The 23152-nt window shown below is 45.3% G+C and overlaps 1 protein-coding gene and 1 long non-coding RNA gene across 2 annotated transcripts; one reads left to right on the forward strand and one right to left on the reverse strand.

Moving 5' to 3' along the window:
* Positions 1-338: 338 nt before the first annotated feature.
* On the reverse strand, positions 339-21872 carry Strip1 (striatin interacting protein 1). The gene is made up of 21 exons (XM_042680077.1): positions 21663-21872; positions 17301-17370; positions 16511-16585; positions 15977-16111; positions 15754-15874; positions 14876-14944; positions 13469-13575; positions 13225-13352; positions 10908-11090; positions 10358-10575; positions 9005-9070; positions 8840-8903; positions 7577-7648; positions 7061-7135; positions 6769-6866; positions 5629-5755; positions 5332-5432; positions 4339-4405; positions 3782-3886; positions 2734-2938; positions 339-1272 (listed from the first exon to the last, which is right to left on the reverse strand). Exons 1-21 carry the CDS (start codon positions 21840-21842, stop codon positions 1025-1027), a joined length of 2514 nt encoding a protein of 837 aa, XP_042536011.1. The 5' UTR covers positions 21843-21872; the 3' UTR covers positions 339-1024.
* An 86-nt stretch (positions 21873-21958) lies between these two features.
* Positions 21959-22629, forward strand: LOC122112159. The gene is made up of 2 exons (XR_006148114.1): positions 21959-22046; positions 22132-22629. It is a non-coding gene; the product is annotated as an uncharacterized LOC122112159 (long non-coding RNA).
* Positions 22630-23152: the final 523 nt, after the last annotated feature.

The raw sequence follows: 23152 nt of genomic DNA on the forward strand, positions 1-23152 counted from the left end.
ATGTATATTCCTTCAGTCCCTGACCCAATAATAGCTGAGAAGCTGGCTTCAAAGTTGGTTTGATTGAGGTCAACTCAGTGGTGTGACATCAAAGCCAGGAGTGCAGGACCACTAGTCATTCTAGCATACCTAAGCCCTGACACCTGGCTGCAGTGATCCCAGACTGATGTAGACAGATAATACTTCAAACAAGCAACAACTTCACCTTTTCTACCTTGATGGGGCAAACAGATCGTAAGAGGAGACAAGTGGGTGGGTGACCTGCTGACACTGGTAGTAAATTGAGAAATGGAAGAGATTCTCAGAGGTCCTATTTCCTACAGACAAGGCAATAGCAATTGATTTTGCTTCTTTTAATGTAAACGGAATACACAAACACATTAAAAACCCCAACATGACCAAGAGAACACATATAGATTTATATATTTACAGTCCCTTGTAAACCAAGAGGATTCTGGTACCTCTGGTTAAGGGATGTCTCTCTTACTATCTTGACCCTATCCAAACCCCCAAAATGTAGTGGCTGTAGTGCTACTGTTTCTCAACAAAACTTAGCAAGAGGCTGGAATGAATGACATCAGAAATCACCTCCCAACCCCCACCACAACCGAGATTCCAACTTCTTTGTCTTAGCTCTCATCCATGGCAAGCTGAAATGCCAAATCTGCATGTCTCAGGAGAAATCAGCATGATCCTGATATCCTGATGTGATGAGAAAGGGTGTCCAGTCTAGCCCAGTTTTTCTCAGCCCTGGGTCGATGATAAAATGAGCTGCAACCAATCATACCCAAGAGAGGAAAGTGGGAGTTGGGGAGAAGCGAGGGGAGAGTGGATCACAATAGAGAGCCCTGAGGATACTAGGAATCAACCAGAGGCCATCTGGGCTCACTCACAGGACCAGGGCTGGGGGACACAATAGGACCATGCTGCCACCTGGAGGAGGACAGGAGCACTGCAGCAATGACCAGGACAGTTCCTCAAGTCTGAGGTCACCTTCTTTGCTTTAGACCCCTGCCCAGCAGCCTCACTGCAGCAGCTCTTCCCAGGAAATGGGCTTAGAGAAGACCTCTCTTTCTAGCCAGAGGTCATAGTTCATCTGAAAGTCCTCAGGAAGATCCACCCGCTGGCCCAGGACACTCTGTAGGCAATTGTCCACTGGTAAGAAGTCAGGGTTGCTGTGTGTCCTGTCATAGCGCCGGGCATTGAAACGTTCAATGTTGGCACGGAGAGCACACTCTTCTGCCTGGAAGTCCCAAGGCCGGGCATCAAGATCTGGAACAAAGCAGGAAGATAATAAGAGCCCAGCTGTCTAGCAGCTCCCCATGGGTGCTCTGTAGCTCAGAGGCCAGGGAAGCCAGCATGGGGAGCAGGATAGCTCCATGCCCATACTCGGGAAGTCAAGTAAGAATTCTTTCCTAGATGCCAATGAGTCAGGTGCAAGGAATAAAGCCAGATAAATTGAGAAAGAGGATTGTCCCCTCAGATTATGTAGCCCCAGAGAGAACTACATGCAAAACTCATTTTTCTGAAGGTGAAGTTCTCCCCAGTTCTATGTTGTCAGAGGCAGAAGCTAGAGATTCTTTCTCAACTCCTTGACCAGGTAATCTTGAGCCTAGGAGTAGATACTATTACATAGCCATGGTGCTACATGTCAGGAACTTTTGCAGCTACCTAACAGCTGTGGTGGGGTTGAGGGAATACTGTGAGGAGATGGAACAGTACATAGCAGCAGGAAATGACATGGCTAATGTTCCAGAACAAAGTATAGTTGTTCTCTGTACCTGAGAATGCCAAACCCACAGAGGGTATACTGAAGGCATCCAAGCATCTGTGGATCTTAATATCTGCAGGCGTCCTGGAACCAACCCCTAGCAGATACCAAGGGACTATACTCTGTGCTTAAGAGTCCTGGGTGTGATGGAGGCTGTACTGCCAGTAAGTGATAGGACTGAAAAAGAAGCAGGACCAGATTATGGAGCAGGGAGGGCAAGGAATGAGTGGGCCTTGAGAGTCTGACTCCAATTCTAAGGGAAAGAACAAATGAATGAAGGATTTAACAGCATGGAGTCATTTGTTGAGGTCACTAAGGCCAAGTCTGAGATCTGATGGAGGGGAAGAAACAAAATGGGAGATAGTCAGGAGATGCAAGAGCTTAGGAAGCCAAAATAAAGACAACTGCAGTGGAGATGTAAAACTGTTTTACAATTGTTTTACGAAGGAGAATAAGGAGCTGGCTCATGCCTGTCCTCCTAGCTTCTCAGGAGGTTGAGACCTCACAATCATGGTTTGGTGAGAGCCTGGACAGACAAATCCAATAAAGAGAAAGCTGAGCATAATGTGAGGCCCGGAGTTCAAGCCCTGGTAATGGCACAAGAAGAAAAGGGTGAGTGAGAGTGAATGCAAGTTTGATTGGCATATACTGTATACATGTATGAAAATGTCCCAATGAAAAGCCCCTGTACAACTAACATATACTAATTTTTTAAATCTTCAAAAGGGGTAGGATGGCAATCTCTAAAAAAGGAATGGCTTAGAACAAACAGGAAAAAACAAAAACAAAAACCTAGGGGTCCTTCCTAGAGTTCCTATACTGATGCCACAATCCAGAGAAGGGCTTCCTGTTCCTCAACAGGAAGCTCAGGGCAGAGGGGCCCCTAAAGTACTACTGGCTGGGAGTTAAAGATGTCACTTTTCCCCATAGCCCTCCCCCATTTTTGTTCAGCCTGGCTTCACCATTGCCGTATGCCCAGTCATCATTCAGCCGATGCCGCACTTTCTGGTAGATGGCAGACATGGTCTTCATGTTGCTTTTGCGCCACTGCCGCCCTAAGTACTTGGTCTGCACCTTGAGTAGCTTCAGCACATAGAGCTGCATCATAGCTTGTTTTACCTTCAGGGCCCGCTTCAAGATGGGCGCTGACTTGAATACCACCAGCATCTGAGTGGGACACAGCAGACAGCCAAAGTGAGGACAGATGGGAAAAATGCATATCCTGCCATATGGCCAGCTAATGTTTCTGGGGTTACAGACAGGATAACAAGCCATGTCAGTTTCCCTTGGATAAAGAGGTATACTGGCACATGGACTTTAAGTACTAAAACTGGGAGAGCAGGAAAACCAGGAAGGTTGGGCATACTAATTATGGATCATTTTGGAATATAAAGCTATGCATTCCTTCACCAGCACCTTCCCCACATGCACACTCACATAATTTCTGAGAACACATGAATCTACCTACTCCCACAAAGGGTTCCAGCATCAAGAGACTAGATACTATGATACCAATCAGGATTTTAAGAAGATACAGAAAAGCTGGGCATTCCTGGCTCACGCCTGTAATCCTAGCTACTCGGGAGGATGAGATGTGAGGATCGTGATTTGAAGCCAGCCTGGGCAGAAAACTTGAAGTGGAACTGTGGCTAAAAGTAGTACAACACCAGCTTTGAGCAAAAATTGCTTAGGGACAGTAGCCCAGGCCCTGAGTTCAAGCCCCACAACCAAAAATAATAATAATAATAATAATTAAGGAAGATACAGAAAGTGTCTGTGAGTGTGGGTTTGTTTTAGAGCACGGCCAAGCCCCCTCCCGCTTCCAGTTCAACTCTTCAAGATTCTAACTCTGAAACTCAAGGGCCATGGCTACAGCAAAACTAAGAGAATATACAGCTGCCCAGGACACCCCACCCTGGGGACTGCTCCCTGGGTCCCCTAGGGAAGGGGAGGGGAAGGGTGGGTATAGCACTCTTCTTTGAGCTCTCAGTTCCAGGCCTGCTGACTCACCATTGTCCTTGAATGCTTCCATTTTGTCAGCTTGTTCAAGATTCGAAGCAGATTGATACAAGAAAAGAGGTTCCTCCAGCAAAACTGGTTGTTGTCTCCTGCTTCCTGTAGGGTAAACCCAGGAATAATCAAAATCCTTGCAGCTGGGTGCTCAGCAGTATCCAAAGGCCCTCAATATGTATGACAGAAGAGCAATAAGGTCTCCATAATGACAGAAAACCCCCTTGTCAGAGCCACCTGGAGGTTCCACCCTAGAATTTAACTAAACATTCCCATAGGTAACAGGAGCTGAAAAACTGAGGGCTCTGTGGGAGGACAGGGAACAACTCTATGACATGAACTCTGGATCAGCAGCCCTTTAAAACTGTTTCCTGACTACTAGCCACTATATCCAAATTTTCCCATTCTTCAGCCTTAACCCCACACCCACTGTTCAGTGCATGTCTGGCACTTCAAAAGCCAGGCCCTCAAATGACCTCTTGGGGGGGAAGATACCTCTAACCTTTGTTGGGGGAGGAAACACCTGCCATGGAGAGCTGAGGGAGCCAGCCACTCACCAGACTCTCTGCAGTCAGCTCTGGCAGCTCATTCACCACACAGTGAGGGTAATCCAGGACAGAAATGCTGCAGAAAATAAGAGAACCCAAGCACCGTCTGTGAGCAAAGACCTGAATCTGAGCAATTGTAACTGAGCTGGCTCCTGGCTTTCCCCCCTCACTTCCTGGAGGAAAAGGAATTTACCTTGTTTGCCCCACCCCAGTGTCCCTAGCTATGCGATGAAGAAATATCCACTAGAAGAGAACTTGTGAAGTCCCTGTAGCTGGAGAACCATAGTGTGTAATATATTGTGGCTTCCCCACAGCAATGAATCTGGAAACCCTGATGAGCAGGCACTGACAAGCACAGCTGGTACCAGGCAGGTGTAAGGAAGTGTGGTGAGGTTAAGTCAACAGAAAAGTGCATACAGCCAAACTCCTTATACAGAGAAAGGAGCCCAGATGGTCTCCTCAAAGAAAAAGAAAAAAAAAAAAAGCAGAAAGGACAGTAAGAGCAAAACGTGAGCGCAGGATGAGTGCCTCTGTCCAGGCCAGACTGAATCACCTGTGACTAGACTAGCTAGATTCAGATCTGACACATCAACTGCTTGGAGAGGAACTCTGTCTCATTCATCTCTATGTCCTGATGCCTGGCAAGGTACTGTCATTAATGACAAAAAAAAAAAAATGTTAGTTTGCTGGGCACCTGTAACTAGAATTAGTTACTCAGAGGAAGACTGAGATCCAAGGATCAAATTTGAAGCCAGCCAGGGCAGGAGAGTCCATGAGACTCTTTTCTGCAATTAAGAACAAAACAGCGAGAAGTAGAGCTGTGACTCAAATAGTAGAGTGCTAGGCTTGAGCAAAAAAGCTCAGGGACAGTGTCCAGGCCCTGAGGTGCAAGCCCCAGGACCGACAGACACACAAAAAAATGTTGGCTGATTGGTCTCAGATCAGCTGAGAGCCCATCAATCTGGCCATACCCTCCCCTTTCTGGTCCCTGGTACTCATCACCTGTTCTTGGCAGTGATGTAAGACATAATGTTTTGATTGAAGAACTTCAGGATCAAAGGGATGCAATTAGCAAACACCAGGTGTTGAGCCATGTATTCAAACTGAAACCAACAGAACAAAACCATAAGCATGCCCCTTAGACCTTCCCTCTTTCCACCAGTGATAAAAAGCCTTGTCTTAGAACTTTCATGCAGAATTCAAGTGGGTTCAAAAGTTGAGGCCTTGTTTTTGGGAGATGGAAGAACAGCACTGCCTGAGGCCCAGCCCAGTGAACAGGAAGGAAGGTCCTGTAGGTACCTGGTAGACGTGGTTCAACTTAAAATGTTTGAGCAGTAGCAGCAGCACAGCAGAAATGGCCTTAACAATGACCTCTTTATGGCGATTCACGTCCACCCCCAGCTTCATGCTCTGCAACACTGTCGTGCTGGAAACACAGGTGCCTGAGTGAACTACTAGCACATGGCAGTATCTTCTCTCCAGGTGCCCACAACACAGATGGGATTCCTGAGTACTCTGGGCAAAGGCTTCCATCCATGGACATCGCAGAGGTCAGGCTCAGGACACCATTCACCTATCTCCCTAGCAATCTAACTTGGCACAAATGATTGATTCCCTATGATACTCCCCCTCAAGCATTCTGAACCTACTTCTCTGCTTTTTACCCCCAAACAAATAGATCTCCCCTAAGCCTCAGTCACCACATTAACTTGAGCTCCTCAAACTGTGTTCTGTGGAACATCAGTACATTGAAGTTTCATGTTATAAGAAAAGAAAGGTTTGCAAGCTAGATAACCTTAGAGTGTAATGAGTGTATCAGTTTCTTATTTCAGGATTTCTCACTGTAAACCTCTACAAGATTTCCTTTATAGGAGGAAATGCAACACTTGACTCTGAATCTCTCTAGGATTATCAAGATGGTTTACTCTATTGCTCCATTTTTGGTATAAGCCAATCCTTGCTTCTTCCTATACTTGGCTATCACTGTCAGACTCCAAGGCAACAGCCACCCAGGAGTTGGCTCAGAACTGGGCAGTCCTGGCAAACAGGTAGGCAGATCAAGTGAAGGCTCACATCTTTTTCAATGTAGAACACGACCTCATTTTGTACTCTTAATCAAAGAGATGAGGTCAGCCAGTGAGAAAGAACCCCTGAGAGTTTCACTCTCTCTCCTGAGACATTTGTGAGGATTACACTTTCAGGTCAGTGGCCATCAGAAGAGAATCTACACTAGTACATGCCCGGGACTGGCAGGCAAACTGTCCAGACCAAGTGGCCAATTCCCCTTGCAGTAGAAACCATTATCCTGGAGGTTAGTTTAGGAATATCTTAAATTTAACCTGTAGGGAAGTTAAGCCAACAAAAGAACCCAACCTAAATTGGCCCTTTTCCCTCTGTGCTCTGCCCCAGACTTTTGCCTATGACAGGATTGACACTCACGGCATCTCCTCAGGCAGGACATCTGCTAGGATGTTGATTGAGTCTGTTTTGGCTTTTGAGGTGGGTGCTGCAGCCAGTAGGATCTTCAGGAGGGCAATCTGGGAAGGGCAGACTGTTCAGATACCAACACAGACACACAGACACAAAGAGCCTAGGACCATCTAAGCCCTGAGAGGTGGTGCTCCTGCAGGCAATCAAGTGTCAAAGTCCTTATGGGGAAGAAGACCAGCCAGTGTAATGGGGAATCCCACTATGAGTAACCACTGAGGGGTCTTAGACATGGAACACTCACCATATACTGAGGCAGGCTGGGAAGCAAGCCTTGGTAAAGGGTTTCTGCAGGTACTTGCTCAACTTCCTCTTCTCCCTTTTAACACAATGGGTATAAACACAGAAGTCCAGTCTAAGCTATAATCTGAGCCAACATGATAGCTGACTGGAGGAGAGTCCCTAAGTACTAATATAAAGAATCATGTCAATGATGATAGTAAATTCTGACACATGCACTGTGCCAGGCCAGCAGCTTTACTTCAAATAGCTTAGCCAATCCTTATTATTCTCATTTACAAGCAGGAAAACGAAAGCATGGAGAGATCCAGTCCATGCTGCACCCACTGCCTGTGAGAGCAGGGACTCAGAGACAGGTGCCTGGTTCAGAGTTTGCATTTGCAAGTCTTGTGCCAGACATATGCCACCCCCTGAGCTGGGCACTGGGCTGGGAGCTCTTTGAGGCAAAGCCTGAGCCTTGAGGAAGCTTAATGGACCAGGCCCAATACAGTGCCTGGGAATAGCTAGGAAACCAACTCACCCCTGAGAGAGGAGAGCGTAGGTATTCCTCTTCCATCTGTGCCTGGACCTCTGCAATTGATGTGTACTTGTGCTGGACAGAGACAGGAAAAACACCCTTAATCTTTGGCCACATTCACCCACTCTGGCAAAGACCTACATGCTCTCTTCTGAGAGAGGCTAAGTCGCAACTAAGATCCCTAATTGAAGCATAAATCCAAAATAGTTTTCTAAATAGGTATCTAATTTTAAAAACCAAGGTAAAAAGCCCACAGCAGGTCAGAAAAAAGCAAGTCAAAAGAAGAAAAGGGCTTTTAGATAGCAATGATTAAAAAATAAATAAAGAAATAAACAACAACAACAAAAAAAACAAGCTATTAAAAGAAAAACCAAGTTTATACTCCAAATGCTTTGGAACAGAGACCATTTTGGCACTACAAATTTTAAAATCGTATTTCAAAACCACAGTTATACTCAAGGTATATTGGTAGAGGAGACATAATTGTGTGTGCGTGTGTGTGTGTCTCTGTGTGTGTGTGTGTATGCGCGTGCAGAGTCTGGCTTCAAACCACAATTCTCAGAACTCAAGTCTCCTGAGTAGTTAGGATTACAGGTATGAGTCACTGGCACCTGGCTCTAGAACCTGTGCCCTTTCTGTGTTCTAGCCCTGCCTGAGCCTGGGTAGGTGAGCTCCTTAACTTCAGAAGTATAGCACTGCAGTATCTACATGCTTCAGTTCAAAAATCTCCTTCCTTGATAACTCTATAAGTAGAAAAACTGGCAGGCCTCTCTTTTAACTACCTTAAAACTTGGGCAAAACCAGGCACTAGTAGCTCATACTTGTAATCTAAGCTGCTAAGGAGCTGAAATTTGAGGATCACATTTAAAGTCAGCCCACACAGACAAATCTGAGAGACTCATATCTCTAATTAACTAGAAAAAAAAAAAAAGCCAGAAGTAGAAGTGTGACTTACATGGTAAAGTACAAGCCTTGAGCAAAAGGCTAAGCAAGAACCTGAGACCCAAAAACAAAACAACAACAAAAACTTCTGGCAAGCAAAACGCCAAGGGCTGTTTACTGGATTCCTTAAACTCCAATGACCAGCAGGTAATAGAATCTATTTGACAAACCTCCTATCAATCCCATACAAAAGCAAACTTATGAAGAACTGCTGATCAAACTCTTAACAGCAGACAACATTTCTGAAAAGCTTCTTCCTCAGCCCAATCTCACTTCACTCATTGGGGACTGAACAAGGTCGAAAGTTCACCCAGAATCACTTACCTGTTTCAGAGTCTTGATGCTTTCATGGATTGGCCTTGGAAGCCCCACCACTGTGTTCGTGTCACTGGAGAATAAAAAAAGCCTTATACTGAGCCCAGACAACAATTCACCTTGTTCCCCACCAAATGCCAGATTAATTGTGAAAGGAATTCAGAGTACACTCACCTGCCTAGAGTATAGCCTATGAACTTGCTGCGACTAGACTCAAGGAACATCTCAATGTCTTTCTCTCTACCAAAGAAAGAGGGAAAAGTTTTATCAACTGTTTCAACATGTTTAATAGTTCTGTGCCTGTGCTCTAATAGAAACAGAACATCAAGAAACTATGAAGATAGAAGGAAAAGTTTCTCACAATTGTATTCCTTTTTCAAAAAAAAAAAGAAAAAAATCAGGGCTAGATGCATGGTTCAGAAGTAGAATGTCGGGCTGAGAAGGTGGCTCAGTGGTTAAAGCGCTTGCCTTGCATGCCTGACGCCCTGGGTTCGATTCCTCAGCACCACATAAGCAAAAAGCAAAAAGCCAGAAGTGGCGCTGTGGCTCAAGTGGTAGAGCGCTAGCCTTGAGCTGAAGAGCTGAGGGACAGCGCCCAGGCCCAGAGTTCAGGCCCCACGACCGGACCCAAAAAAAAAAAAAAAAAGTAGAATGTCAGCCTAGCAAGTGGAAGGCCCTGAGTTCACCCCCATATTCAGAGAGAGAGAAAATCTGAAATCCTCTGGCTATTTGATATCCTCTATAATTTTGTTGAATCAATAACTTTAGATTACCCATATAATTAAGGTGATGTAGACTACCCATACAATATAGGTGATATACTATAAACTTAACAGTTTTATTTAGACAATAGTAAGAAGTTTGTCAACAGGTTTTCTTAAACAGCAATTTTAAACACTGACAGCTATGAGGTACTGACTTTTAATGTGGGTTTCATTTTCCTACAATTGGCACACGTTGCATATTAGGGATTTCATATCCTTCCATATACTCTTCTATTCCTTAAGTTGCTGCCTATTCCAGGTACCTTCCCATCCACTGTTTCCCCCATATGCATCTCAAGTTCATTAATTACGATTCCAAACTCTTCTTTGCAGCACATGTGTTTAATCCCAGCACTAAGAAAGCTGAGGTAGGGGGTTGGAGACCTTGAGCCCCGACTGGACTAGACTACATAGTGAAGCCCTCTCTCAAAGAAAAAGAAAAAAATACCACTTTTCTGTTGAAAACAATATATAACTCCAGGAAAAATGATGAGTGGGGATGGATCTGACTAAATATTCCTTTGTTCATTTTCTTTCTAATTCTCCTTCACTAGCAAGTCTGGCGAAAAGCTAACAAATTACTGATGTAGGAGCCATACAAGGACACTTCATATGAGATCAGCAAAGCTAGCTCATATTAGAATCCCAGAATTGCCTCAAAACCAAGGTCAGCTTGGTCTTATAGAGGACCTCAGGTGCTAACAAGGGGATGCGAAGGCTCTGGTTTCAAGAGCCAAGAGTGTTCTAGAGATTTGAGACTCACCTGACCTTGGGAGCCCATGGGAGGCCCTTAGGACAGGTAAGCCTGTCGGTCTGGGGGTGCTGCAGTGGGGGAGGCATCACCTCATCACGCTCAAGGGGGAACGTCTCCCCCTCCAGACTGTTGTCGTCATCATTCTCCTCTTCCTCTTCTCGAGAGTCATCAGCCTTGTAGGGATCTCGTTCATTGAAAGCATCCAAATTGTCCTGCTTTATCAGAGCCTAGATGCAGAGGGAAAGGAGATATGACCAGAGCCAGCTGATGAAGAGACAGAAAAGGGAAAGGCAATGTCAATGAACCAAACACAGGAAGGGTGAATAGAGAGCTGAGAATCATGGAGAAAACAGGAGTCATGACTGGAACTAAATAACAAATCATTTCTTGCTCCAGCACCTCAAAAGTGCCATGTTCTGAGTATTTACTATACATTGGACCTGGGGCTAGAGAAGACATCTATTCTGACCAGCTGTTCAGAGCTGATTTCCAACACCCCATTCCTCTAGGGACTTCGCCCCTCTGTGTGTTCTCAAGAGATTAGGGATCTCTGCCTCACCTTGTGCTCCCGGCGGCCTCGTTTCTGCTGCTGTTCAATCAAGTCTGAGGCAGATGCTGGTGGAGAGGCAGCCCTCATGTTGCGGATCACTTTGATGCTGTCTTCAGGCAGTGGGGGGAGACCCAAGAGAGTACGCTTCTCAGCCTTCATGCTCTGAAGCTCTTCAAAGCCACCCAGTGTACACTATGTCAGATGGGGGTTCAGAGCCAGAGTCACCATGTCTGTAAACCTGGTGCCTGATAATGGCGTCAGGCTCAAAAGCATGCATGACACCCTCATAACCCACACCTTTACAGATATCTACAAAGGCACTGAACAAGGGACTAAAGCCACCCAGAGGACATTTCAGTGGCTTCAGCAAGGGAAAGGAAGAAGAAGGAGCAAGAAACCATTGACTGGCAGACCTTGGAGCACAGATATACTTAACTCTATATACATGATATACTCCTTAATTTTTGGGTGGCAGGGTTTGGATTCAGGGACTCATACTTGCTAGACAAGTGATCCTGAGTCATACCTCCCTTTTATTCCTTAATTTTAAAAAAACAGCAGCAGATTGGAGCCAATTCCTAGAAACATTGGCAGACTCATATTTCAGAAGTTGAACATGAAGTCAGGCATGTAGTACATGTCTGTAATCTATCTGACTACTGTACTTAGAAGGCAATGGTAGGTTCAAGGCCAACCCAGAAAGTTTAATGAGACCCTATTTCAGAAACAAAATGCAAAACAACAGGACTGGGTGAGTACACTCAAGTGGTAGAGTGTTTGCCTAGCATGAGCAACACCTTGGTTCAATGCCCAGTACAAAAAAATCTCTGGGCAAGCCGGGCGCTGGTGGCTCACGCCTGTAATCCTAGCTACTCAGGAGGCTGAGATCTGAGGATCGCGGTTCAAAGCCAGCCCGGGCAGGAGAGACTGTGAGACTCTTATCTCCAATAAACCACCAGAAAACCGGAAGTGGCGCTGTAGCTCAAGTGGTAGAGCGCTCGCCTTGAGCTGAAGAGCTGAGGGACAGCGCCCAGGCCCAGAGTTCAAGCCCCACGACCGACAAAAAAAAAAAAAAAAAAATCTCTGGGCATTGGTGGCTAATGCCCGTATTCCTAGCTACTCAGGAGGCTGAGATCTGAGGATCATGGTTCAAAGCCAGTCTGGACAGAAAAGTCCACGGATTCTTACCTCCAATAAACTATCCCCAAAGCCAGAAGTGGAGCTGTGGCTCAAGTGAAAGAGCACTATCTTTGAGCAAAAGAAGCTCAGGGACATCACCCAGGCCCTAAGGTCAAGCCCAGAACTAGCAAAAAAAAAAAAGCTTTGCCTAAACACCCTCCTAGATTGAACTCTAGCACCATAGTCATTGTAGGGTGCTTAGTGTCATTGTCCCTGAGCAACTCAGTTTCTCAACTTTCCCCTCTGGTTTCAGTGAGGATGTCTGGCCAAGATAAAGCATGCAATGAACTAAAGAGGTCCTAACCTCAGGATGCCCTGGTCACATAGTTAGCAGACCATTTCTAGAAAAAGAGGGAGAACTCCACTAGGATCAGTGCTTCTGGTGGAAAGGGCTCCAGCCTGGACTTGTCTGCAGACAATGCCCCAAGCCAAGTACGCTGGCACTTATTTCCCACTTATCTACAAACAGTTTTATACCAGAAGAAAATCAGACTAGAAATCAGGATTCATTCTTGCTTCCTTCACATGACATCTGGCCAAGGGCCCTAACTACAGCAATTCTATCTCTGCCTCAAATCCCCTTAAAAACCTCGAGTTTGGGAACAGCTTCCTAGAGTCACCTTGTCTGTGGGACACTGTTCTATTTCTGAGAAAACAGGCTGGGGGAGTTAAGGAGCCAATCAATCTTGATTCAAAGGCCATGTCCTCTGATGCAGTGGGCCAAAAGACATTTCCTTCACCATCTCCTTTCAGGAGCTTTCAAAATGTTTTCTTTTAGCCAAAGGAGTTTTACATTAATGTAATGCAGTATCCAAAAGGATATAATCATTTGTTATTATCCATGAGGGACTGGGTTCCAGGACCCTTCTCCTCAAGCCCCTCTCCTAGACAAAACCCAAAATGTACAGGTGCTCAAGCCCTTGTATAAAATGGTATGGTATGTGCATATAACCTCTAGATTATTTATTAATACCAGATATAAGGTAAATGCTAAATAATAATTCTACTATATTATTTAGGGAGTTTCCATTTATATTGGTTGAATCCAGGAACACAGATCTGCGATATGGAGGGCTGACTACACAAGGAAGTATCCCTCTTCCTGTCCGTTAGCATCTGTGTACCCCTCCCCCAAGAAGGTGCTCACCAATACTGTCTTCCAGAGCAGCAAGAGAACTTTCTTCATGGGGAAATGAGGAGCATGGCCACTGCAAAATTTGGTCACCATCCCAAACAGCATGATGGCAAACGGCTCATTGTTATATAGTGGAGAGCCTAGGGGTGACCCAAAGGCATCAGGACCATAATTAGCAAAAGGACCCTTCCCAAACCCTCCAGGTTCAGCTACTAGGCAGGGAGGCAGGGACTAGAGAGGACCCCTGTGGTCCTACCCAGCTCAGCTCTGAAGGTCTGCCGCACTGTTCTCCACTCGGCTTTGTCACTCTCAGCATCCTGGTGAACAGTCTCCACAATCAGGTACATAATGTTGAGCAGGACTCTAAGCACAAGAATCAGTTTATAACAGAGTAGGATAGAGGATTGAGAGGCACCCTCAAGCAGAGGTGGTACCCTCAAACTGCATTCAGGAGGCTGAAGCAGGAGGATCAAGTTCAAGGTTAGCCTGGACTACAAAGTATACCCAGCCTCAAAAAAATAGTGGGTTAAGGAGGCAATCTTGGCTTCCTTACATCCCAGCTACCATGAAAAGTCCTGTACACAAAGGCTAACTGGTGGGTGAAGGCTGTAGGCAGAAAATGAGAAGTGACAATTTGAGCATCCCTGCAGAGCAAATGCAAGTTTAAGTCTTTTCCCCCAGTACTTCCTGTACTGTTCAGGTTGCTTATTCAGGGATCATATCTCATTCAGTTTTGTATTGCAAGTGCTTATATACAAAGATGAATGAATGTGGTGCTGAATACCAGTAGCTCACACCTGTAATCCCAGCTACTCAGAAGGCTGAGACTTGAGGATCTGGTTTAAAGCCAATCCAGGCAGGAAAGTCTGGAAACTCTTTATCTCCAATTAATCTGGCGATTTATCAATTAAGCCAAAAGTGGAGTTGTGGTTCAAGTGATACAACACTAGCCTTGAGCACAAAACCTCAGGGATAATACCTAAGCCCTGAGGTTCAAGCCCCAGGATTCTCACAAAAAAAAGATGAATGACTGTGAATAAGAATGGTATTTACTGCTCTAAGTTTCATGGGAAGACCAAACAGGTGACAGGGAGCTGTGCTGGTAAAAAATAGAATCAAAGGACAGAATCACATCAAGAACAAGAACGGTTTACATGATGGAATGGAAAACAGGAGGTGAAAGCTAGGGACCCCAACTATCGTAGGGAATATCACACACATCCAACCTGAGAACCTTTGAAATTCACAAGAAGGTTTTAACGCAATAATATGGAAAGGTGATATTGTTGTTTATCAATTGCTACCATCTCCTGTGTTTCTGTGAAATGTAATGATATAGTCAGTATTAAACCAATGTAGATGGGAATCAAGATACAGCTGTGAAAGGTAGAGCCCACAGAGCAACACCTTCAGTTTTGTCCAAACATGTAATATCCCATAACCAAGTTCTTAACATCTCCATTAAGTGGCTTGATTGTGGGTTTCCTTTGGATTTTCCATCACCTCTTCCCAAATTACTCAGATTGAAACCATCCCACCAGCAGATTCATGTGTGCAAGGTTGCACACACAGCAAGGAAACCCAAAGATCCTCCCAGTCCTGTTCCCAGTCCTGTTCTCTGGCTAATGCTCAGGGGGCTCAAGCCTTGCTATTTGAATCTTACCTAAGGTCTGTGCTGTCCGCCAGGGAGATTGCAGGCTTCCTCACTGCACTGCTACACGCGGCACTATTGCTACAGGAGAACTGAGAGTCAGCATCTTGCCCTAGCAAGACAGACAAGTACTGTCCCATAGGGTAAGATGCTACACTATGTGTTTACATTGCACAAGAGGTCATAGGACACACGGGTTAGGAATTTAAATCCTGAATCAGATTGCCAAATCTCTAAGCTTGAATCCTGACTCTAACACTTACTATGTGCACTTGGACAAGGTAGACAACCTCTGTGCCTCAGTTTCTTCATCTACAAAATGGGGCTGATAATAGTAGCTATGTCATATAACATGAATTAGCACAGGCAATACTCTCAGAACAATGCCTGGAATATGTAGCACTTAGTGAGTGTTCTGAACTATTATTATTAATGGTTATATTTACATGAGCAGCAGCTGACCTGTCCATCAGACAAATGACCAGTGGTGACACAGGCTAGAGCAGCTTTGATTGAGCCTGTGTGTCAGAGCTGTGTCTGACCTCTTGCTGAGGGAGAAAGCAAAGGGCAAACAGGAGAGTCTGCAGGCTCAAAGGAGAGTTCAAAAGAATTAGTCTTTTTTGTTAGGGGTGCCTTAGATCTGGGCAGGTCCTACACAGTGAGGTGTAAAATCACTGGTAATAGGGACCCATCATTAATCTCTACTATCTTCAAGGTGTGGTCAAGAAATTCCAGCATTATTCAACCTAGGTGGTCAGAATAGTGTGGGCTAAACTCAGCTTCAAGTGGCTCATATGCCCATCTCAAAGCCAGTTAGTTCTGAGTCCTCCATCCCCCTTCCCACCACTATCTTCCCTTCCCTATTTAAGCCCCTCAGCAGAAGTGCTCACTCAATTTCCATGTTCAGAAGCTCCACCAAGGCATTGAACGTGCCCACCTCCAGGAGCAGAAAGATGTTGTAGCGCATCCAGAACTGCACCTCTGCTTCCGAACTGCATTCCCCAAAGGTGCCTGCAAACACAGGGCATACTGTACCCAGCCCCTCCACATGGGACTACTGGGCAATGTCATTGGCACAGTTGCCAAGAGTTTCTAAGGAGGTCCACACAGTACCTTGGGCAACATAGAGAATTGCACGGGCCACCTTGAGTCTTTTCTCTCTGGCAGTGACTTCTAAGCCATCCAAGAGCCTCATGGCATAGGTCCGGTGCTGGTTGGTATCCAGCTCAGTCCACTTCTTGTCTGTCACTGAAGGGAGAGAGACCACTTATAACTGAGTTAGAAAAAAATTCTGAAAATGGAACAGATTGTGTTAGTCCTCTAAATTCAGGACTATGATAGGACCAGGAAGGATAAGTTTCTACACACACACACACACACGTACACGCGCGCGCGCGCGCACGCGCACGCGCACGCGCACGCACACACACGGGATAAAATCATGCTGCTGTTCTATGAATTTTAATTACCTAAAAGGCTACCACCAAAATTCCCACAAAGCTCACTATAAATGTTGCGTTTGACCTTAAACAATCACAACGCAGGTTTCTCACACTCGAGGATAACTTAGATTATTCAGATGACCAAGAAAAATTACATCTCCTGATGCCTATGAAGAGAACTGAGAAAGAGTCGAAATCATCTCACCATGCATCCGGAAGTCCTCCTCAAAGCATTTTCGATTCATCAAGAATTCTGGCCCTTCTGTGTAGCTGTAAAGCTCTGTCAAGAACAACATCTCATCACCATCACCAGATTCCAAACCTAGTCTTACATGCAGCAGAGAAGACAAATACCAATCCAAACTCTGTATTAGTTACAGTGACACTTGGACTATGCTTTCTAATTACTAAGGAGGATCTTAGTGCTCTGATGGGCACGATGGAGAAGATGGTATGGTCACCACCTTATAGCTAATAACGAGAGTGAGAGCATAAGTCCAGGCACTCCCCATTTGATCCCTCAGAGAATGAACACACATCTTTCAGGTGCTACCTTCTGAAGAGGACCTGTATTATGGAGGCCAGAGAAAGCTGCCAATGCTGACCCATGTTACAGTTGAACAGCAGTAACAACAGATGTGCACATATGCAAGTATATTCACTGCTGCCCACCCCCTTACAATCTACTATTGTAGAAGTAAACACTGTAAGGGGGATATGCATGGCCAAAGAACATGAGTGACTACCTAACTGACTGAGCTCTTGGCAACTGAAATAACCACAAACAGACACTTCATAAAAGGAAAAGGCAATTCAAGTAAAAGTCAATCAAAATCTGACTAAGGGTCTAACTCACATAACTAACATATGCATTATGTATCACTGACAGAACTAACAAGTGACAAAATTAACTACAAAAATGATATTAATTCTTAATCATCTTAAAACCAAGTTAAAAAAAACTATCCTCAAATAAATGAAGGCTTATATCTTACCTGACAGCTCTGCAGCCCATTTGTCTGTGTCAGCATATTCAAATTCAAGGTCTGGAGACTCAGAGTAGCCCTTTTGATAAAAGCAGAAATTATGCAAAAGATCATCCTGAATGCAAAGGGAACAGCTTACACTAAGTAAAAGGAAAGAAATATAAATATCACCTGATGTGGAAGAAATAATTGTATTGTCAAAGATTGAAGAATTCACAAATTTTATAGACCATGATAATGACAATGTGCCTTGTGAAGGTTAAATGTGTTCGTGACTTTAAGCGTCATTATTCCACAATACTATGAAATATGTGAAATTTATATAATCATCTAATCTCAACTTTAAAAAAAGTGAGAGAAAAGGGATGGGTTAGGAGCAATGGGTGACAATGTTGTCAGACACCTTGTATTCATATAATGTTTTGTAGAATGGGAATTTCTTTGTACAACTACTTAAAGATATAATAATAAAAAAAAGATCATCCTGAATGCTTTCCAAAGGGAAAAGTACATATGCTTTCAGAAACTGTTGTGTCGTAGGATACCATTGCTTCCACTTTTTTGATGTCTTATCACCTTTGTCTCCTGACCTAGGTCTCCCTATTAAGGCCTGTCAGCACCTTATACTCTGCCTTCAGAACACTTTCTGTAATTATATATTGGCATATTTGTTTAGTGTGTGCCTCTCTATGAGACTACAAGTTCCCTGAGAACAGGAAGTTATCCACTGTGCTCACCAATGATTCAACAGTACTTAGAATGAATAAACAATGAATGGCTTGGGTGGGAATGTGGCTTAATGGTAGAGTGTTTGTGTAGCATGCATGAAGCCCTGGATTCAATTCCTCAATACCACAAACACAGGAAAAGCTGAAGTGAAGCTTAGCTCAAGTGGTAGAGTGCTAGCCTTGAGCAAAAGCTCAGGGACAGTGCCCAGGCCCTGAGTTCAAGCTCTAGGACTGGATAAAAAAATAAAATAAAATAAAATGAATGAATGGCTTGTATTCAAATATATACCTGTTATATGAGTGAACAAGACTTTATTTTGTACAGGGAATGGCTTTTGCATATAATCCTGAAAATTCAGAAGCCCAGCTTCTTCCTGGAGAGTGAGCTGTCAACAGCTCAGGACAAAATGAGTATGTAACCCTCAGCTTCCCTGCTCTTGTTTCAATTTTCAGTGAGATGAGAACTGACAGATTGAGGAGGCAGAAATGGAACAGCTTGGCCTCCCTCCCACTCAGAAGAGGAGACAAAGAAAATCTTTTTACAGCTAGAGAGGTGATTACAAGACACTGCCATCTGGAAGCTTTGTATTCAGAAGAGGGCAAAAACAAGGAAGAAATAGGTAAACTCCCTAAGCCTAATTAAAATTTACTTGTGCAGGCAAAAAATATAGCTCAGTGGTAGAGCACTTGCTTAACATGTGCAAAAGCTTTGGGTTTGATATCTAGCATTGCAAAGGGGGGGAGAACAGGAGAAAGAGAAACATAAGAGATTGGGGATATGACTCAAGTGTTGAGGTTCCAGAGTTTAATTCCTAGTACCACAAAAAAGAAAAAAAAAAGAGAAATAACATCTTACAAATGATGAGGACAAAGGCCACCCACAAAATGACATAACTATAAATAAGAGCTGTACTCCTTATTCATAGACAATAGTATACAATTTCACGCATTACTAGGCTTTCATTTCTTCATTTATGGAAGTGACAAAAATCTACCTTTGGGGCTTTTTTTCTCATTTTTTGAGGGGAGGGGTGCTGGGGTTTAAACACAGGGCTTCACATTTATCAAGCTCTACCACTTGAGTCATGCCTCCCAGTCCCTTTAGCTTTAGTTACTTTTCAAGTAGGGTCTGGTGTTTTATACCTCATTGGCTAGAACCAAAATCTTCTAACTTATGTCTCCCATGTAGCTGATAACAAATACTCCCCCATTCCGTTTTTTTCATTGAGATGAGGTCTAATTTGCTGCCTAGGCTGGTCTTGAACAGCAATTCTTCCAATGTTCAAGTTCTCTGTTTTGAGTTTTTTTTCTTGTCAATCTTGGGGCTTAATCTCAGGGCCTAGGCCCTGTCCCTGAGCTCTTTTGATCAAGGGTATCATTTTGAGCCTCAGTGCCACTTCCGATTTTCTGGTGCTCAATTGGAGATAAGAGTCTAATGGATTTTCCTGCCTGGGCTGGCTTTGAACCACGATCCTCAGATCTCAGCCACCCGAGTAGCCAGGGTTACAGGCATGAGCCACCAGTGCCCTGCTTGGTTTTGAACTTTTTGAGACAGATCTTGTTATATAGTCCTAGCTGACCTGGACTTACTATGTAGTCCAAGTTGGCCTTGAACTCATGATTTTCCAGGCTCAGTCACCTAAGTGCTGGGTTTATAAGCACGTGCCACTATATCTGTGACCTTGAACTAATCAAAACTGCAGAACATACAAAACACTCTAGTCAAATATCAGCTTCCCTGTCTATCAGGTACTGACCAAGCTCCAAATTACTTACATCAGCTACAACTAGAGGAAGTGTGCAGCCTCAGCATTTGTAATAGGTTTAAACAAGTCTCCCAGTGTATTTGATTGGCTTTTCATGTACACAGTCTACGTGGAAATTAAAGGATAGAAAGAGAAGTTAAAATGTACCATAGGAATCAGGGGTATAACTCAGCAAGAGAGAGCTTGCCTAGCATGCTCCAGGTCTTCAATTTGATCCCCAGCATCACAAAAAAATGAAGTAAAACTAAATAATATGCATCCAAGGGTATTTTATCTGACTGGGGCTACTTAGGAAAATTTAAAACTATTTTTTAAACAGAAGGCTGGGATACAGCTCAAGTGGTAGAGGAGATTCCTGAGTTCAATCACACACACACACACACAAACACACACACACCCCTTCCTTCATGAGAAGATGGGTTCATCATCTCATTACTTTCACAATCCTCCAAACTTCAAAGAATACTGAGTAGGAGCTGGGCACCAGTGACTCACACCTGTAATCCTAGCTATTCAGAAGGCTGAGATCCAAGGATGGTGCTTCAAAGCCACTCCAAGCAGGGAAGTATGTGAGATTTTTATCTTCAATCAACCAACTAAAAGCCAGAAGTAGAGCTATGGCTCAAGTGGTAGGAGAACCAACTTTGAATGAAAATGCTAAGGGGCTCTGCTCAGACCCCAAGTTTAAGGCCCAGGACCACACACACACACACACACACACACACACACACACTTTCTCTCCACACACACACACACACACACACACACACACACACACACACACACACTTTCTCTCTCTACCCGTTTCTTTGCCTTTTTAAATACAAACTCAAGATATTTCCCTCTACTTTGGGCTTACCAATTTTTGACATGTTTTAATCATAGACAGGCTTGCAACAAACAAAAATACCAGACGTTTGAGAGGAACTGATTTCATGGGTCTAAAGATAGTATCATCATTCTTCGTAAGAGCTGAGGCACCATGCTTGGACCATGAAGAATTTCCTCTCATTAGTTAAGTGCCTGCTCATCAGGCTGGGAGTTGTCTCAGGTGAAGCCGCCTGCATAGTAAGTGCACTGGAAATAGTAAATGCTCTGAGAACGTGATGATTAAGAAACCCGAAAATGCTGCGATATGTGTGTGTGTGTGTGTGTGTGTGTTCCTCCATTCATGAATTCTGCAAAGGGAAGCAGTGGGAGGAATTTTAACTTGGGGTGAACAGTCAGCTCCAGACGACGGTGTCTCCTCAAAGGGAGACACCGCACATGAGCAAGGGAGGAGGGTGAATCCAGCACCCGAACACACTTCCAGTATGTATTTCTGATAGTTCACCAGTTCCGACATCACACTCACTGGAACACGAACCACAAAGGCGCCGTCTGCCCGTGGCCAGAGCCTGCCCAGGCTCAGGTGGGTGGGAAGCTGGTAGGTCTCCCTTACCACGCTGACCATCTCTGGGCAGCACAGCCCGAGCCGTGGATAGCGAGCTTGGCTCTGAGGGCCTTCTGCGCCCCCCCCCCCCCCGTCCCTCCCCTGCCCACACGCGCCGCCCCGGAGCAGCGGCCCCCGGGTGATCAGATGTGGGGGGAGCCATCGCACGGATTTCAGGGGCGCTGGGGGGGGGGGGGGACCGCCGAGGGCCGGGACCAGGCCACGCCCACAGGGCCGCGGCCCGGGGAGCAGAGCCGCCGGGCGGGGGAGCGCGGCGGGGCTCCGGGCTCCCGCCCCCGGGCGCGGCGATCTCCAGCCAGTGACAGCTCCCCGGCCAGGGCTGGACGAGTCTTCCCGCAGCCCGGCTTCGCTGGTTCGAGGCGGCCCCAGGAAAGACGGTGCCGCCGCCCGCCCCGCGCTAGCCTCGCCCCCCGAAGCTCCTGACCTCCGAGTCTTTGCGCTGGTTGCGGTTAAACTCTCGAGCCTTGCCCCCCGGAAGAAGACCTCCGCCAGCCCGCGGTGCCCCGGGCGGAGGCTGCGGGGTGGCGGGCGGCGGAGGTGGCGGCGGCTGGGGCTGCTTGTTGTTCACAGTCAACGGGCCGGGACCGGCGAGCGCCGGCTCCATCTTGGCTATGCCACACCCCCTGCTCAATTCGCGGACCGTCGCCGTCCTGCAACTCTCGCGAGATTCCCACCCCCTCCCCGGCCCCAGGGCGCCATATTGAGTGTGGCGGCCAGTGCCGAACGCCATCTTGGCTGCTTGTCTGTCACTGCCTGTGATCCCTCAGCCAGAGAAGTCTCTTCGTTTCCCCGTTGGTTCCCTTTCGGGGTAGGTGTCATTCTGTCTGTCCTTAGGTGTCATTCCACCCCAGTGCCCTCCGTTGGGCTGACCTTCCTCTTTGCACTTGCCACAGCCCTCTTCAGAGCCCGCAGGAATGTCAGATCCTAGTCGGAGCGGATACACACGTCCTGGAGAGGTACAGACAAGTGAATACAGAAGACACCCAGCATTTGTGTGTTTACTGGGACTTGAACTCAGGTACTCAGGAGCCAGGGAGCTTTGTCTCCCATCCAAGACACAGTTCTGACCAATGAATTCAGCAAACATTTAATAAATGTCTCCTATGCTGCAGCCAGCAGAATAGACTGGAGCAGTCACGGTGCAATGACAGTGCCTAGTAGGCAGAACTGTACGGCATACTATATTGAATAAATCACGGGTGAGGGAGGAATGGAGAGGGCATGGTTAATGGAGACCAGAGTACGGATGGATGGAATAACTTCTGATGTTAGATGAGCACACTGTTGACAACAATGAATTTAACAGTGCAGAATAAGTTTTTAGAGAGGATTTCAAATGTTCTCAATGCAAGGCAACGATATAAAACAATAAGGCAATTACTCTGACCTAATCAGCGTACAGTGTATACATGAATTAAAATGCCACACTGCATTCCCTAAGTGTGTACAATTATGTATAAATTAAAATATGTTATTTTTTTAAACAGTAGGTAAATAAGTGCAAGAAGTATGTGCCAGTGGCACACACCTGTAGTCCTACCTATCCAGGAGGCTGACATATCTGAAGATCATGGTTCAAAGCTAGCCTGGGCAAGAAAGTCTATAAGACTCTTATTTCCAAGTAACCAGCAAAAAGCCAGAAGTGGAGCTGTGGCTCAAATGGAAGAGTTACATCCTTGAATGAAAAAGCTAATGGAGTTAAAGGACAGCACCCAAACTCTCAATTCAAGTCCTAGTACCATCACTGAAAAAATAAGATAGTAGGACAGGCCTTATTCAAAGAAGAACATGGTATTATGTATTGGGACCATTCCAACCAGGTCTTGCATTAGGAGAGAGATTGAACCTTACTCTTAATCTAACAGGGACAAGTGGAGATTTACCAACCAAGGGAGTGGGAAGGATCAATGGATG

The sequence above is a fragment of the Dipodomys spectabilis genome, unplaced genomic scaffold (assembly GCF_019054845.1).
Source record: "Dipodomys spectabilis isolate Male_0828 unplaced genomic scaffold, ASM1905484v1 ptg000002l, whole genome shotgun sequence".
Lineage (NCBI taxonomy): Eukaryota > Metazoa > Chordata > Mammalia > Rodentia > Heteromyidae > Dipodomys > Dipodomys spectabilis.